This window comes from Andrographis paniculata, unplaced genomic scaffold, assembly GCF_009805555.1.
Source record: "Andrographis paniculata isolate CXL003 unplaced genomic scaffold, ASM980555v1 Contig37END, whole genome shotgun sequence".
Taxonomy (NCBI): domain Eukaryota; kingdom Viridiplantae; phylum Streptophyta; class Magnoliopsida; order Lamiales; family Acanthaceae; genus Andrographis; species Andrographis paniculata.
Window position 1 is genome coordinate 3582243 of NW_026137570.1, and position 18117 is coordinate 3600359.

The window sequence follows — 18117 nt, forward strand, 5'->3', positions numbered from 1 at the left end:
CCCCACACATCGAATACCTCAACAAACAACATCGGTGTTAGGGGCATTTGATTTCTAGCAGAAATATTGCCTACTCTTTGACATTTATCACATGCTTTGCAAAATTCATAAGCATCCTTAAATAATGTAGGCCAATAAAATCCACTATCGAGTACCTTTCTTGCAGTCCGTTGGGAGCCAAAATGACCTCCACATTCTAATGAATGACAAAATTTCAAAATGGACTCACACTCACTTTCTTCAACACAACGTCGAATAACTTGGTCCGCACATCGTTTCCACAAGTAGGGATCATCCCAAACATAGTATTTTGCATCGCTTTTCAGCTTGTCTTTCTTTGTTTTTGTCCATCCTGTAGGGAATTTATTAGTGACCAGATAGTTCACTAAATCAGCATACCAAGGAGAAGAACAAGAAATCGCAAGTAATTGCTCATCCGGAAAATACTCCCTCAAATGTAATTCATCATGAACCATAGGAAGACGGCTTAAATGGTCAGCTACCAAATTTTCACTTCCCTTTTTATCTCAAATCTCCACATCAAATTCTTGTAGAAGTAATATCCATCGTATAAGCCTTGGCTTGCTTTCCTTTTTCGCCATTAGATAACTCAAAGCTTCATGGTCAGAAAATACAATTACTTTAGTACCCAGCAAGTAATATCTAAATTTTTCTAAAGAGAAAACAACAGCTAAGAGTTCTTTTTCAGTAGTGGAGTAGTTCAATTGGGCTCCATTGAGTGCTTTTGATGCATAGTAGATTGCCCATGGAATCTTTCCACTTCTCTGTCCAAGTACAGCCCCCACTACCGTGTCGCTTGCATTACACATAATCTCAAAAGGTAAATCTCAATTCGGTGGTTGAATGATGGTCGGTGATGTTAGCAACTTTTTAATCTTGTCAAATGCCTTCTTACACTCTTCATCAAACTCAAATTGAACATCCTTTTGTAACAATGGAAAAGAGAAGCAGCCACCTTCGAGAAATCTTTAATGAACCGACGATAAAATCCTGCATGCCCTAAAAATGAACGCAAATCCCTCACCGAAATGGGATAGGGTAAAGCAAAGATAATATCAATCTTGGTTTTATCTACCTCTAATCCTTTTGATGAAACTAAATGTCCAAGAACTATTCCCTCTTCTACCATAAATTGATATTTTTCTCAATTCAACACTAACTTGGTTTCTTTACACCTTTTCAAAATCACAACCAAATTGTCTAAACATGTGTCAAAGTCATCTTCATATACACTGAAATCATCCATAAAACTTCAATAATCTTCCCTACATATTCAAAAAATATGCTTACCATTCACCATTGAAATGCCGCAGGGACATTGCACAAGCCAAATAGCATTCTTCTATAAGCAAATGTGCCAAAAAGACATATGAATGTCATCTTTTCTTGATCCTCCAGTGCGATGGCAATTTGGAAATAACCTGAAAAACCATCTAAGAAAAAAAAATGAGATTTTCCCGTTAACCTCTCAACCATTTGATTAATGAAAGATAATGGAAAATGATCTTTCTTTGTGACTGAATTTAGCTTACGGTAGTCGATGCATTGACGCCAACCGGTTTGTTTTCGAACCGGTATCAACTTACCATCGTGGTCAGCCTCTACAGTAACTCCCGCCTTCTTTGGGACAACATGAATTGGACTCACCAATTGGCTATCCGAGATTGGATAGATAATGTCAGCATCCAAGAGCTTCAAGATCTCTTTCTTTACGACTTCCATCATAGCATGATTCAACCTCCTTTGAGCTTGCCTTATTGGCTTGGCATCAAGAATCTTGTCGGTGCAAAGAAATAGGCTAATCCCCTTTATATCAGCTAACGTGCACCCAATGGCTTCTTTGTGCTCTCTCAAAATTCGGATCAACTTCTCCTCTTGACTAGGAGACACTGCAGCAGATATGATCACCGGTAATGTCTTTCCAACTCCTAGAAAAACATATTTCAAGTTCGAGGACAATGACTTCATCTCCAAAGCCGGTGCCTGCACAACAGATGGCAACAGCCCCTTATCAGATTTTGCTAAAACTGAATTAACCACAACATACCTTAATGGTTCATGTGGCAAATATTGCAAAGCCAGAATCATTTCTTCCAATGCACCACTTATGGGAAATTCATCCATAGATTTCATGTCCAAGCAGTTTGTAAGTGCAACCTCCAAGTCATCCTTTCCACTCAAGTCAAAGACTTCCTGCACATTTTCAGTAAGGACATCTACACAATACAAGGTATTAGGCTCCACAAGATATCTCATTGCATCAAAAATATTGAAATGAACCTTTACACCTTCGAACTCCATAGTCAATTTCCCTGTTTTAACATCTATCTTTGTTTGTGCAGTGCACATAAAAGGCCATACAAGCAAAATGGGGGAGGGATTAGGTGAATTGTCATCATGCATATCTAGAACATAAAAATCAACAGGGAATATTAACTCATTCACTTGCACAAGAACATCCTCAATTATCCCTTCAGGGTAAGCGTTGGTTCTATGGCAAGTTGAATTATTATCCCCGCTTCTTTCAAAGGCCCAATGTTCAAGGAGTTAAAAATAGACTTAGGCATAACATTTATACCTGCTCCTAAATCCAACATAGCCTTTTTAATTTCCATTTTACCTATTTTGCACGGGACTACAAACATACCTGGATCTCCGCACTTTTGTGGCAATTTCCTTTGCAGCACAACGGACACAGTCTCTCCACCTAGCACCTATTCCTCCCTTCTCAACTTCTGTTTCTTAGTACACAGTTCCTTCAGGAATTTCGCATAATGGGGAACTTGCTTAATTGCATCAAGTAAAGGAATACTTAGCTCTACTTTCTTAAATATCTCCATGATCTCTTTGTCCTTGTCACTTTTAGCCGGTTTCACTAACTTGTGAGGAAATGGAGCACTATTAAAATTGGATTGAATAGGAGGATCAGAAATTACCTGATCAGTAGTCTTGTTCGCTTCATGCTCAATCTCCTTCTCAATCTCCTCTTCACCTCTCTTTTTTTCAGTAATCACCTTCGAACCCTCCAGCTCCTTACCACTCCGCAAGATCATTGAACTAACATTGCTCGGGTTCATGTGGGTTTGAGCTGGCAGCTTGCCTTTTTCCTTTTCTTTCATCTCACGCACCTCTTTCATGACTTGAGACATATGATCTTCCAAGTTCTTTATGCTTGTTCTCGTCTCTTGCTGAAATTGCAAAACATTAGAGGCGATTGTTTTCACCATATCATGCAAAGAGTTAACAGGAACGGGAGCTTGGTGCATAGCCCTTTGTTGTTGTTGTTGTGCTTGTGGTTGGAAACCCAGTGGTTATTATTGTCCATAGGATTGATGATTCTGATTCCCATATCAAAAATTGGGGTGGTCTCGCCATCCCGGGTTAAATGTGTTCGAATAGGGGTCATAAGCCCTTCTTGGTGAAAAACCTGCAGCATTCACTTCCACATCTTCTCTTAGTGTGGGACAAGCATCCGTGGGATGCTCAACACTCCCACAAATTCCACAACTTCACTTAAGCATTACCTATAGCAAGTTTCCTCACAAAAGCAGTTAGCTCATTCAATTGTTGTTGCATAGGAGAACTTACCTCAACAGCTTCTTTCACTCCTACGACATCCCTCGGCCCAAATTGTTGAGAGTTCATGGTCATATCATTCAGCAATTCCCAAGCTTCTCTCGGAGTCTTATTCATTAAAGCACCTCCACTGGCAGCATCGATAATCCTCATGTCAATAGAAGTTAGTCCTTCATAAAAATATTGAATTAAAAGTTGCTCAGAAATTTGATGTTGGGGACATCGAGCAATTAATTTATTGAATCTATCCCAATACTCGTATAAGGACTCCCCTGATGCTTGTTTGATGCCACAAATCTTTTTTCGCAAATTCGCAGCCCGGGATGCAGGAAAGAACTTCTCAAGAAATTTGCGCTTCATATCCATCCGTGTGATAACACTCCCGGCCGACAAGTTAAACAATCAATCTTTAGTTGCATCCTTCAAAGAAAATGGAAAAGCTCGGAGCTTTATCTGATCCTCAGTGACTCCCGGAGGTTTCATACTCGTACATACCACATCGAATTCCTGCAAGTGCTTGTGTAGTTCCTCCCCTGTCAAGCCATGAAAAGAAGGCAATAAATGTATTAGTCCAGATTTAAGCTCAAATGCCGTATTATCAGCTATAGCCGGAAAAGTAATACACAAAGGGTGCTGAATTAAGTCGGGAGCAGTTAGATCCCTCAAGGTTCTTTGTGCCATTGGATATATCAAAACTTTTTCAACTTCCTTGGCCTCTTCACCCTCGTCAGAACTAGAGGTATCCGCTAGTTGGATAGCTAAGTTAAGTCCCGGTGACTCAACTTCTTTCTCAGCCCTCTTTCGCTCTTTAGCTTCTTTCCTCAAACGGCGTGCAGTCCTTTCGATTTCTGAATCAAACACTAATTCACCTGTACGACCAGTTCGAGGTATAAACCATTAAGTGAAAATTGGAGCTAAATAAATAAAAGAAACAACCAAATATCAAATATTCTTATACTGTTCCCCGGAAACGGCGCCAAAATTGGTAGCGTGTCGCACAGCTGCAAAATAAAATATCAATTCCTACGTCCCACAATATGTAGTATAGCAATAGTGAGTAGGGTCGTCTCCGCAGGAAAACAGTAATTCTTTCTCTATTTGATTGATTATAATTATATTAATATATATTGGGGGGGGGGGGGAATTTGATTATCACACTAAATAAAAAAGAATCAAATTTACTTAATAAACGCAAGTTAACTATAATGCAAAATTTGCGGTCTACCAAATATGATTAAACTCTAGCATAGGCATGAATTTTTCATTCGGGATATGAAATTTGATCATCGACTAAAAGTTAAATTCATCGACTAGTTGGATAAATTGGTTATAGTTGATCTACACGCATTCATAACCAACATTTCCTTACTTTTTCGATAGTTAAGGTACGACCGTTAGCTATTTCTCTAATCGGGAAAGAATCCTAGGTACGACCGTAGTTTTCTAACTCGACAGTAGTAAAAAAAAAAAACTAGAAAGGCCCAATTCAATTTAACAAGCTCCTACGAGGATTTGTTAAAACTGATTTTAATTCTTCCCTAGTGTGTTCTTCTCTAGGTTGCTACGCCAATTGGAAAATTACACAATTACTTATGTCAATCCCCAATGTAGCTATGAAATACTAAATTGATACGTGCGCAATAATCAATTCAAGATTTCTAAACTCATCAATTAGAAGAATTAAAAATACCCAACATCGATGAACAACAATTTTAATTGAAACCAAGTCTCACAATTTCAATCCCGAAAATCAATTCATACCTACACTAGAAATGAAACTACTTGCAATCCATAGCAATTAAAAACATAAAATAAATCAAATAGTTCATCATGCCTTCAAGTTTAAAAATCGACAACAAACCAATTCTAGAAATGAAGAAAAAGGTGCCCGGAAGTTCTTCTGCGTTGCTCTCCAAAGTTCTCGTACGTAGTGTTCGACCTTCCCTTCTCTTCTCTTTCAGAAAATGGGTTGTAGGTGAGATCGTGGTTTTGCGTTTCTTCTTCCGCTTCTTTATTGACCCTAACTCTCCTTTTCAATTAATCACTTAAGATATCCTTTGCACTTTAAACCAAACAATTCTAAAATTGCTAATTAACCCCGGAGGACCTTTTTGCAGTTTTTATTCTTCCTGCTTCGTGATCACGCCTAAGGACTTCCTGCTTTCTGCTTTTCTCTCCAATATGCCCAAAATTTGTCAACTCCTCAACGCCTAGTAGAAAGTTCAAAAACACACCATTATGAGCATATATACAAAATTCGCATCCAAAAACCGTCTAAAATATAGCAAAATATTTATCTAATATCGCATATATCACATTACTCGTTACTTACAAAAATAAAATTACATCACTTTAAAAAAATAAAATGATATCACTTTTAAAAAATAAATTTACACATTAGGTTAAAAACTAATAAAATTATATCACTTTCCAAAAAGTAAAGATATATATCTATTTTAAAAATAAAACAATATATTATTTTAAACAAAAATAAAATTATCACTTTTTAAAAAATAAAATTATACATTAGTTTTCAAAAAAATAAAATTATATATAACTTTTAAAAATATAAAATTATATATCATCTTCTAAAAAAATAAAATTACACAATAGACTCCAAAAAATAACAAAAATATAAAAAATATCACAAAATTACATAATAAATTCCGTAACACTGTACACAAAATGGGGCTGAGGTGTACATAACATTGTACACTACTTAAGAAATGGGGGATTTGAGGGTGGATTGGAGCCCGTCACCCTATGCAGTGGGTTAGAGATGTAATTCTAGTACCTACCAGACATCTTGACATGAAAAAAATAAATAAATAAAATAATCTCTATGCATCATAATATTAATATTAGATGTATTTCATCAATAGTTAAATACTATTTATACAATTTTTACATTACCAAACTACAATCAATGATTAGGTTCGGTCGGAGGTTTGCCTAATGCGCACTTTCGAATAGCGTCACTGAATTTTCACGTTAAAAATTAAGTTGAATGCTCTGACGATAGACTACCTTCGTCCTATTGAAGGTATTCAAATTAAATAATATTCAACTATAGTTTTATCATGAAATCATCTCAATTAAATAATAATCACCAATACTACAAACACACAGAATTACTTTTATTTTTATTTTTTTTATAAAACAAAATTTGTTCAAATTCAAAGGCAAATAATATAAAATTCAGAAATTTAAAACTTCAAATACATTTCTATATTTTAAAAGAGATATCAATTTTGCATAAATTCCGTAAAAAAATCCAACAATTTTTTATCAAATAGAAATGATTCTATAGGATTAGTCCGGAATCACTTTCAATAGTTTTGAAATAGATAATAATAGTGAGTTGTAGTAGAAGCGTACCTAGAATTGGTATCTAGGGTTTAGGATAGACACGAACAGCTAACAAACATATTCATATATGTCGACTCCTTCTGGGCAGCAAAGACAGGAAGCAGTCAAACAAGTAGATTTACGTCAATTTCGGCATCTCTCAGGCAACGACCGAACCGATCAAAAAGACAGTCTTTTTTGCTGTAGATGAGGAAGAAAGAGATAGACGAGAAAAGACAATGCTCTGTCGACGTTGATGAAAAAAGAGGAAAAGATAGATAGTTAATGGTTATTTAAAGAAATTAATTTAGAAAATAGTATTTTTCATATTTTGCCACGTGGATTATTTTTATTAAATGGAATAGATGGAAGAGAGAAAATAGGCACAGAGGATTTGAAACAGTGTGCTCTAAAGTAGTATCAGAACCCTATTGTAAGTTCAATTTGCCCTATGTAGAATTTGATAATGCCATGGTTAAAACCCTCAGATGTAGGTCATTGGTAACCGAACTGAGTTCTTAATTTCTGGTATTTGGTTTCTCTATTTATAGTCTACATATTGTTTGATTATTTCATGAACTGTTTGTGGCGAAATCTGTCTAAGAGCCAGGCCCGGCCCTGGGCCAGGGAGAAAGGGGCCCTCGACCAGGGCCCAAAATGCAAAAGGGTCCATCAGCATGTAGATATATGTATATATACGAGATGTTTTAAAAAATAAAAATAAATAATAAATTTATAATTGAAAAAAAAGTCAAAAGACAATGTGGCGTGCAGTTGCAGTGATAATTTCTATGTAATCTCTATTGGAATTTTTAAAAAAAGTTGCAGAGTTGCTCTCTGTATTGAAGAGTTTTTTCATTTTATAAATTTCTTTTTAGTTATATGTCAATTTTCTTATTTCTTTCATTCTTTCTCTGTTCTCTGTTCTCCGTCTTCATCCTGCATCAATATCTTCACACTGTGATTTTTTGTTTATGCAATCTACAATTTTTTATAAGATTTTTTTTTTTTTTTTTGTTCTACAGAGTACAGAATAACAAAGTCAAGGTTAGATTTTATTGTTTTAAAATTTTAATAGTGTATATTTTTGTTAATGTTTATTATTTGATTTTTTAATATTTATTATATGGTATTTTCTCTATTGCAGGTATAAGATAAAGAAAAAAAAAATAAAGAAAAAAATTCAAATTCTAAATCTCTCATAATATTTTATTTTTTTTTGTACAATCAAGGTAACAACTAACAAGGTTTAACTTTTTTTTATTATTATTTTAGGGATTAAACTCTTTTATCATTTTATTATGTTTTTAATTGTCTTACATATATATTATTGTTTCATTTATATGTCTAATTTTTACAACCTTTAAATTTTGAAATTTTATATCTTTTTACCAATTATGTATATTATTTATTATTTTTTCAATGCAGGTATCAAGGAACACACAATAAAAATTGGCAGTAAAGCAAAAAAGAGGAAAATTCATCAGGTAGTGTTGTTCTTTTATTGTTTTATTTATATTTATAAATTTTTTTAAATGCTATCTAAAAAATATTTATCAGGAAGTGAAAAAAAAAAAAAAAAAAAAACAAGAAGTACAATTAATAAAATCACAAAAATGAGCTTTAGATAAATTTTTCAATAAGAATATAGGTTATTCTACAAGTTTTGATGAATTAAATGATAACTGTATTGAACATTCTAAATCTATTGAAAATTTAAATAGCGAAAATATTGTCGATATTGATATTATCAATAATAATAAGAATAATAGTACTAGTAATAATAATAATAATAATAATAATAATAATAATAATAATAATGAAATAGGATTAGAAATTGATGATAGTGATATTTTTTATTTAGATATTTATGATCCTAAAAATTGGGATAATCTGGATAGTATACAAAAAAAAATTTAATTGAAAATGGACGTAGAAGAGAATTAGGTCTTACTTTTCCTTTAGATAAGACTTCCAAATATTTTTCATATGTCCATTACTCTAGAAAATTAAATAATTGAGAAACTAGTGATAGAAAATGGTTAGTTTATTCTAAACATGTAGATAAAATATATTGTTTTTGTTGTAAAATGTTTAATAAAAATAACAGTAAATGTTTGTTGGCAAATGATGGATTTAAAGATTGAAAATATTTAGCCGAAAGACTTAAACAACATGAAAATAGTATTAAACATATAACATATATGAATACTTTGAATTAATTAAAAATTAAATTAAATAAAAATCAAACAATTGATAAAGATATTCAAAAAGAAATTACAAAAGAAAAGAACGTTTGAGACAAGTTTTAATTAGAATAATTTATATTGTAAAATGTCTTTCTAAACATAATTTAGCTTTTCGAGGTTCGAATGAAAAATTTTATCAAAACAGTAATGGTAATTTTTTAGGAATAATTGAAATGATTGTTGAATTTGATATAGTTATGCAAGACCATATTAGGCGTATTCAAAATAATGAAATTCATTATCATTATCTTGGTCACAAAATTCAAAATCAATTAATTTCTTTATTGGCTCACAGTGTTAGAAGTTCAATTATAAAAATTATTAAAGAGTCAAAATATTTTTCAGTAATTCTATATTGTACCCCGGATATTAGTCACCAAGAACAAATGACTTTAATTGTGCGTTGTATAGATATGTCAAGTAGTAAAATTAAAATCGAAGAATACTTTTTACAATTTTTGCAAGTAGAAGATACAAGTGGTTTAGGACTTTTTAAAGAATTGAAAAAAGCAATTGAATACCTTGATCTTAATATTGATAATATAAGGGGTCAAGGTTATGATAATGGATCTAATATGAAAGGTAAACACCAAGGAGTTCAAAAAAGATTACTTGATATAAATCCTAGAGCATTATATATGTCATGTGCTTGTCATAGTCTTAATCTTACACTTTGTGATATGACACATTCTTGTACAAAAGCAGTATCATTTTTTGGAATTGTGCAACGTATATATACATTATTTTCAAGCTCGACAAAAAGATGGAAATTTTTGCTCGATAATATTTCAAATTTTACTTTAAAATATTTGTCAAACACTTGTTGGGAAAGTAGAATTAAAAGTGTTTAAGCTATTAGATTTCAAACTCCTCAAATTAGATTAGACTTGTTAGATTTAATTAATTCATGTGATGATGCTAAATAAAAAAGTGAAGCTGAAAGTTTGATTGGTTCACTTGAATCCTATGAATTTTTATTTGGATTATTTGGTATGATATTTTATTTGTTATTAATAGTGTGAGTAAAAAATTACAATCTGAATTTGTAAGTATTGATACGGCTATGAAACAAATAGAGGATGCTTTATTATTTTTTGAAAAATATAGAAATGAAGGACTTTTCAATAGTATGCATATTGCAAAAGAAATTGCTTTAATTATGGATATCGAATGCGTATTTCCAACTAATCGTCGTAATTTTAGAAAAAAATAAATTTGATGATAGTGATCAAAATGAACAAATACAATTGATTTATGCAAATTTTAAAATTTTAAAATTAATTATTTTTTAGTTGTAGTAAATATGGCCATTACTTCATTAAATGATAGATTTATGCAATTGAAAATGTTTAATAGCATTTTTGGTTTTTTATTTAATTCACAAAAATTAAAATCTTTAGACAATAAGGAGTTAAAGAGAATGTTGTATAATTTTATCAACTACTTTTTCTCATGATATTATTTATGATATTGACCTAGAAAAAATGATTGCTGAATTAAAAATTCTATGAATGATTTTACCTGATAATTTAATATCACCGATTGAAATTCTTGAATTTATTAGAGCGGCTGATTGTTATACTAATGTTTCCATAGCCTATCGCATTTTATTAACTATACCAGTAACAGTAGCATCAGCCGAAAGAAGTTTTTCAAAATTAAAATTATTAAAAACTTATTTAAGATCGTGTGTGTCTCAAGAACGATTAAATGGTTTGGCTATGTTATGTATTGAAAAAGAAATGTTAGAAAAAATTAATATTGATACTATTGTCGATGAATTTGCATCTAAAAATGCTAGAAGAAATTATTTTATTTAATTATTTATATTTTTATTATAAAAAAATTATTGTTATATATTTTAGGGGCCATAATTTGAATTTTCGCCCCAGGCCTATAAAACCTGAGGAACGGGACTGCTAAGAGCATATTGGTATTGTGTTTATGTATTGTTCGTTTTCATATTGTTAATTGGTTGTAGTTTGTTTTTTTAGCTAATTTGCAACCAACAATAATAATTATTTTTTTATAAAAAGTACGTCTAAAGTACTATAAATAAATATTCTTATAATTTTTTATAATTAAACAATGAAAAATTAAATATTTCTTAATATTAAAAAATAAGGAAAAATAAGAGTAATTTTTTTCTGTCTCTATTTTTTTATTAATCTATATGTATTACCAAATATTATTTTACATATTTATTTATACTTGAAATATGGAGTTTTTTTTTTTTTTCAAGTCACGATAAACTTCATTCATATTACATATTCAAGGTGTATGTTTAGAAAAGGGAAAAAAATATCGAATTAAATATTACTCCCTCCGTCCCACATATAATATCATATTTTTTTATTTTAATTCTTTCACGTATTATACCACTTTCCTTTTTGAGAAAAATATTATACACTTTAATCATATTTTAAATTTTATAATTTATAATTTTTAAATTTTTATTAGACTAATTAGTTATCTAAAACTTAATTTATAATTATTTGTATTATATTGTAATTAATTTTACTAATACATTCTTAATTATTTATTGATCATACCATCTTAAATTCTCGTGTCTGTAATAACATTGACACAATACCTTATGATACTATACCCAAAAATATATATTAAAACTATCAAAAGTTCAGTGCCGTATTTTGATACTTTCTCGATTTTCCGATATCTTGCTACATGCGTAAAGTTGTACATAGTTTTCATAGTATGGTATTTGGTATTTCGGTATATATATTGATATCAAAATTATTATTTTAACTTTTTTTTTTAATTATAAAATAATTTAGGATTTCGGTATTTCAGTATGAAACGATATATAGCGATATCATACTAGTAATTGGGTATATCGGATTTTCGGTATAATAATATTTATTTCCTTTATCCCAACTCAAAGTACTATTTTTACTATTTTTGTCTACTCTACTCAAAAGTATTGTTTTTCTATTGCAGTAAAAGTAATCATATACTAGGGAGCGGATCCTTGGTCGAAAATTTATCCAATCTACTCTGTCTAACTAAGAATCTGACAGGTGTTAAATGTTTCTTTTTTTTTTTCTTTTTTGTTTTAAATCAAAAGTAGCAAATTTTGCAAATAAGTCTTCTCCTATTTTTTTTTCTTCCCCTCGTTAACTCACTAACTCTCACACCCAAATTCTCCCCCCCCACCCAAAATCGACCAATCGACCGGGCTGACGCCACTACCGACGCAGACCCACCCAAATCCTCCCCCCACCCCCAAAAACGACCGACCGCCGCTAAAGCCACCACCAACGCAGCCCCCGCCACAGCCGCTGAAGATCCAAATTCGACCGACCGCCGCCCCCGTCGCCGAAATTCGTCAAGATCGGAAAATCTTGACTCGAATCTGCGATCGGGGCTGATTAATTTCAATCAACTGAAGGATAAAAGATATGATCTTTATATACATAAAAGAAAAATTATAGAGCAAGAAAGAAAAATGACGCAAAGACAAACCACTTTTGCGGGCTTTGAAATGGGCTGAGAAAACAAACCAAGCCCGTCTTACAGGGAACACCATTTTCCTCCGCCACTCCATAGCAGCCACCGAGCCAATTCAATGCCATCACTGTCTATCTCTCCTCAAACTTCTTCTTCACCTGTATTTATACACGCATATATATATGTAAATATATATTATACAGATTTTCCGTCTGATCACAAATTGGAGTCAAGATTTTTCTATGAATTCAAAGAACTTTGTTTGTGGACTCACCTGTAAAAATATGGACTTTACGTACTAAATGCAATATTGGGAGAATGTTGCATTGTTTTTTATTGTTGGAAGTGTATGCTTGCATGCATGATATAAGATTTTGATTGATTAGTTTGTATTGCAAATACTAATTTTGGAAAGAGTTGATACATTTTGTTTCTGTAATAGAATGGTTGATATTGATGATTATAGTAGAATGTGTAAGGGTCAAAATACATATTTTGTTCCTGGGGATGCATTGGTTTATATTGTGATTGTCATTGTAATCGACAAAGATCATTTCAATTTTACTGAAGTTCTTTCATATTAATATTAGAAATGAAATATATAAACGTCTTGCTTACTTAAATTAATGTAATATCACTGGTCTAAAATTCGAGCAGAGAACAGGACGAGGGAGATTCCCTATCCAATTTAAATTAATGTATCATAATAACAATTTGATTTAATAACTATAGTAGCCTGTACAGAGCGGTCGGTCGGCGGTGGCGTCGGCGGAGGTAGCGGCTAGGGTGGACGGTCGGTCGAATTTGGGGGAGACTTTGGAGGAGCTGCGTCGGCAGTGGTGTTAGCGGCAGGCGGTTGATTTGGGCGTGGGGGTGGGGGGAGGATTTGGGTGTGTCTGCGGCGGCTGCACCAGGGGCTGCGTCGACGGTGGCGTCAGCCCCGTCGATCGGTCGATTTTGGGTGGGGGCGAGAATTTGGGTGTGAGAGTTAGTGAGTTAACGAGAGGAAGGAAAGAAAATAGGAGAGGATTGATTTGCAAAATTTACAACTTTTGATTTAAAAAATAAAAATAAAAATAATAATAAGCATTTAACATCTGTCATATTCTTATAGGTTAGACAGAGTAGATTGGATAAATTTTCGACCGAGGATCCGCTCCCCATATACTAATACCAAAATACTAACTTTTATTTAAATTATAAACATATTATTATACATACAATTACTTTATAAATAAAGTTAAAAAGCAAAAATATTAAAATATTTTACACACTTCACTAACCTATAAAATACTTTTATTTTTTAATATACTACAAAACCGCAAAGAGATACATTTGAGTGGGAAGAAAAGAGTATATATTTTTCATACCCATTTTTTGATACGCTATCGATATATTTTTTCAACATACTGAATAATTTAGTACAATGTACGGTATGATTTGGTAGTTTTGATATATCATATTGAACCATGTCTAGGTGTGTTCACCCCATTAATATTTTTACACGATTTTTCACTAATATTATAAAATAATACAATATATACACACCACTTATAGATAAGTATCAATGTGCATTTCAGAAGTAAAAAAATTAAAAAAAAAATTAAAAAAAAAAAAAAAAAACAAAACGAGTTTTGGCATCAATCTAATAACATTAGTTCCAAAAAAATTATTATAACATTCCTTCAAATATTATCATTTAGGGATAGATTCATTGATACATAGAAGAACAAAACTTATTATTTTGGATATAATTGTACATTAATCAGAATATGTTTCAATCAAACATTGGAATCAAAGTTCAGAATATTAAGGCATGAAATAAATTTTGAAACAGATAAGAAGTTAGTTCTCATGTCAACCGGGTTAAATTGTATTATAATCTTATCTAATTCTATATGACATTTTTCAACTACGTTCGTAATTAAATGGAACGTAATATCTATGTTTTTAGTTCTATCATGAAATTCAAAATTCTCATTGGCAATCCAAATGTACTGCTGCATCGCTTTAATTGGTTTAGAGATGGAGATTCAGATCCCTTTTTAACATTGTATTAAAATCCCAAATGTTCGTATTAGATAGGATATTGATCCTGGTATTGAGATAAATATCATCTCGGTGAAAAGTATCGAATGTGTCTTAACATTGAAAAAATATTGAATACTTCCCTTGTTTATAAAAGTAAAGATAAATTTCTCTTATTAGCTATTGATTTTGTAATAAATAGAGGTTTACATTTCCCCTTACCTAATTTCAAACAAAAGACCTCAAACCTTGGGTGACAGAGGGCAACAAAGCCAAGCTATGAGTTTTGGGTTTGTGTAACACCCAGGTCGAGGTTATTCATGCTCAAATTACTTTATCAGTGAGTTATCGAAAAAAAAAAAATATATGTACATTATTGATATAAATAGTTTATTCAATTCAGTACCGGCACCGACCTATTTCTGAAGATAAGACAATTTGGAGTTAACATGAGGCTTGGAGGTGAAATCATGGCCAAGTACCCATTATTTATTTTATGATTAATGAAATTTACTTTGATTTCATTAAAAACATTTATGTGTAGTTGGTTGTTGTGTGTTTAATAATGTGTTAGTGTTATTTAATACTCCCTCCATCTCGGATATTTTGTCTACTTTACTGTAGACACGGAAATTTAGAAAGGGTATAATTAATAAATAATTAAAAATATATTAGTGAAAATAATTATCATATAATAAAAATAATTATAGATTAAGATTAAGATAACTAATTAGTATAATTAAAATTTAAAAATTATAAATTAAAGTTTTTAAAATAAGATTAAAGTGTATAATTCTTTTTCAAAAAAGAAAGTAACAAAATAAGATTAAATTTTTTAAAATAATTAAAGTGACGGAAATAAAAAAGTGAACATAAAAAGTGTAATGAAGGAAGTATGATATTATCCACTGCGAAGAAAATAACAATAATAAAATAAAACTGAATCATTTGGTTGATATTTCGTAATCAATTGACACTATGCTTTCAATTTTTTATAAAAACTGTTACATTATATGGGAACATACTCAAAATCTATTCAAAGTTTTATATTTCTATCTATTTTCAATAAATAAATTCTCTATTTATTTACAAGGGTAAACTGTTTTTTGAGTTCCGTAACTGGACTGTTATCATTTTAGTCCCGTAAGTGGAGTCTGTCGCAAACTAGTTCCATAAGTGAAAGTTTTTCGCTGTTTTAGTCCTCCGGCGCCGGAGACGCCCGCGTGGCTCGCCGGAGGTGACGTGTCCGCCAGGTGTCCCGCCAGTTCAGTGACACTTGACGGACACTTGGATTTACTTTTTTTTTTCATTTTTTTATTTTTTTAATTTTTTTTAATTGGACCAAATTAAAAAAAATAAAAAAATACAAATAAAACTAAAAATAAATTAAAAATAATTTTTTAAAAAATAAAAATAATAAAAAAAAAAATCTACGTGTCCGCCAGGTCAGCGACACCTGGCGGACATGTCACCTCCGGCGAGCTACACGGGCGTCTCCGGCGCCGGAGGACTAAAACAACGAAAAAAATTTTATTATATAAAAATACATTCTCTACAAAATAATATACATATTGTATATATTTTATTAAAATATAGTCATTAAATAATTAAATACACATTTAAAAAAAATTTAAATCTTATATATATATTACATCATATATCAAATATTAATTATATAATCACTTTCAATCCAACTTCCAATTCAAAAAACTCAATAGCTAACCAAACACACCCCTTGTTCAGTGAAAGACAAAGAATTAGGAGTTGCAAAATAAATCATTTCCTATTCTCCGATGGTGTGTTTGGTATAGGGATTTGACATGAAAGAAATTGAAATATTTTCATTTCTCTTATTTGTTTGAGTAACATAAATAGAAAGTTGAAAAATAAATCATTTACATTTCTCTAATTTTATTTTTCTTTTATATCCAGAGAAATAGAGAAAAATGAATGTTGCAGTATTTTTTTTTGTACTAATTAATTTTTGTAATTTTTAAAAATTATATTATTTCAACTTTACAAAAATCACATTATATTTATTATTCAAAAATTTAATTTTTTCGATTTTTGAAAAAAAAAATGTATTAACATATAATCTTACAAAACATCATATATAATTTCTAATTTTTTAAAAAAAATCATCGAAACTATTTTTCCATGAATTTTCACTCGTTAAAACTTTCTTTTGTCCGATTAATCATTTATTTTTGTTCGATTCATTTAGATAGCTGCATTTTTTTTACATTTCTCAACCGAATTCTCTCTTTTAGCGCACAAGACAATTAATTCTCATTCTCTATTCAATTGAAAATGCAATTCCATTATCTAGTATTATTTGTATGCAATTCCATTCTATGTACCAAACGCTACTAATTTCATTTCTCTCGTGTATGCAGAGAAATAAAGATAAGTGAAACAGAAAGAGTCAATGTGTGTTTATTTATTTATTCTTTTTTACATTTAATTTTTACAATTTAATTTGTATTTATTTGTCATTTTTTTCCTTACTATTATTTATTATTTTATAAATTTTATATTATACAAATCTCATTGAAATATCATATTTACATTATTATTAAAATGCATTATCAAACTAAAAATATAACTAAAAAATATAAAATATATTTTTTTTAATCTAATTTAACTAAAAAATATAAAATATATTTTTTTTAATCTAATTTATTTAATTCCTAGTGACCGGTTTATTTTTTTCCAATTAGAAATATAGTATATTCTCTTTATGCGTTTGTATTTTTTATTTTTATATTTCTTAACCAAAATTCTGTGTTATAGCAAACAAAAGAATTGATTCTCATTTTTTACTCAATTCATTTTCTCTACCATTTCATTCTCTATTATCGTTTTTCCCTGGATTTTCATTCTCGGCACCAAAAGCAACCTTAATTCTTTAGTGATTTAGAAAGATTATTCTCCTCTCAATAAGTGTTAAATCACTTGTATAAACTCAACTTCTTAATCCAATTTACTAAATTTTTATTCTCACGGAGTGTTATTAATCAAGCGGGTAATTCCTTTTTTTTTTTCTTTAAAATTGAGGCCTCCATATAATACTCCATCGGTTCCTTAACAATCTATCCATTTTTTCATTTTGGTCCGTCCCATAACAAAGTATTCGTTTCCCTTTTTAGTAATTGTACTATCTACCTAACATTACAAATACCCTTCTAATTTACAATATATTACACAAATGTCATTACCTTTATATCATACAATACTAATAGGGTTAAAGTCTTTTTACCTTTATTTCTACTTTATCATAATATAATACTAATATTTCTAAAACTCCGTGCAAAAAGCAAATGGATATATAGATATGGGACGGAGGAGTATTTGTTAAATTTTCACCAAATTATGCAATTATTATGGTTCAATTTCTACAGTCTAAATTAGAGCCCATAAAAATAAA

The 18117-nt window shown here is 30.7% G+C and overlaps 1 protein-coding gene across 1 annotated transcript; it reads right to left on the reverse strand.

Moving 5' to 3' along the window:
• Positions 1-1314: 1314 nt before the first annotated feature.
• Positions 1315-2636, reverse strand: LOC127250472 (uncharacterized). Its single transcript, XM_051273775.1, has 3 exons — positions 2600-2636; positions 1608-2426; positions 1315-1442 (listed from the first exon to the last, which is right to left on the reverse strand). Exons 1-3 carry the CDS (start codon positions 2634-2636, stop codon positions 1315-1317), a joined length of 984 nt encoding a protein of 327 aa, XP_051129732.1.
• Positions 2637-18117: the final 15481 nt, after the last annotated feature.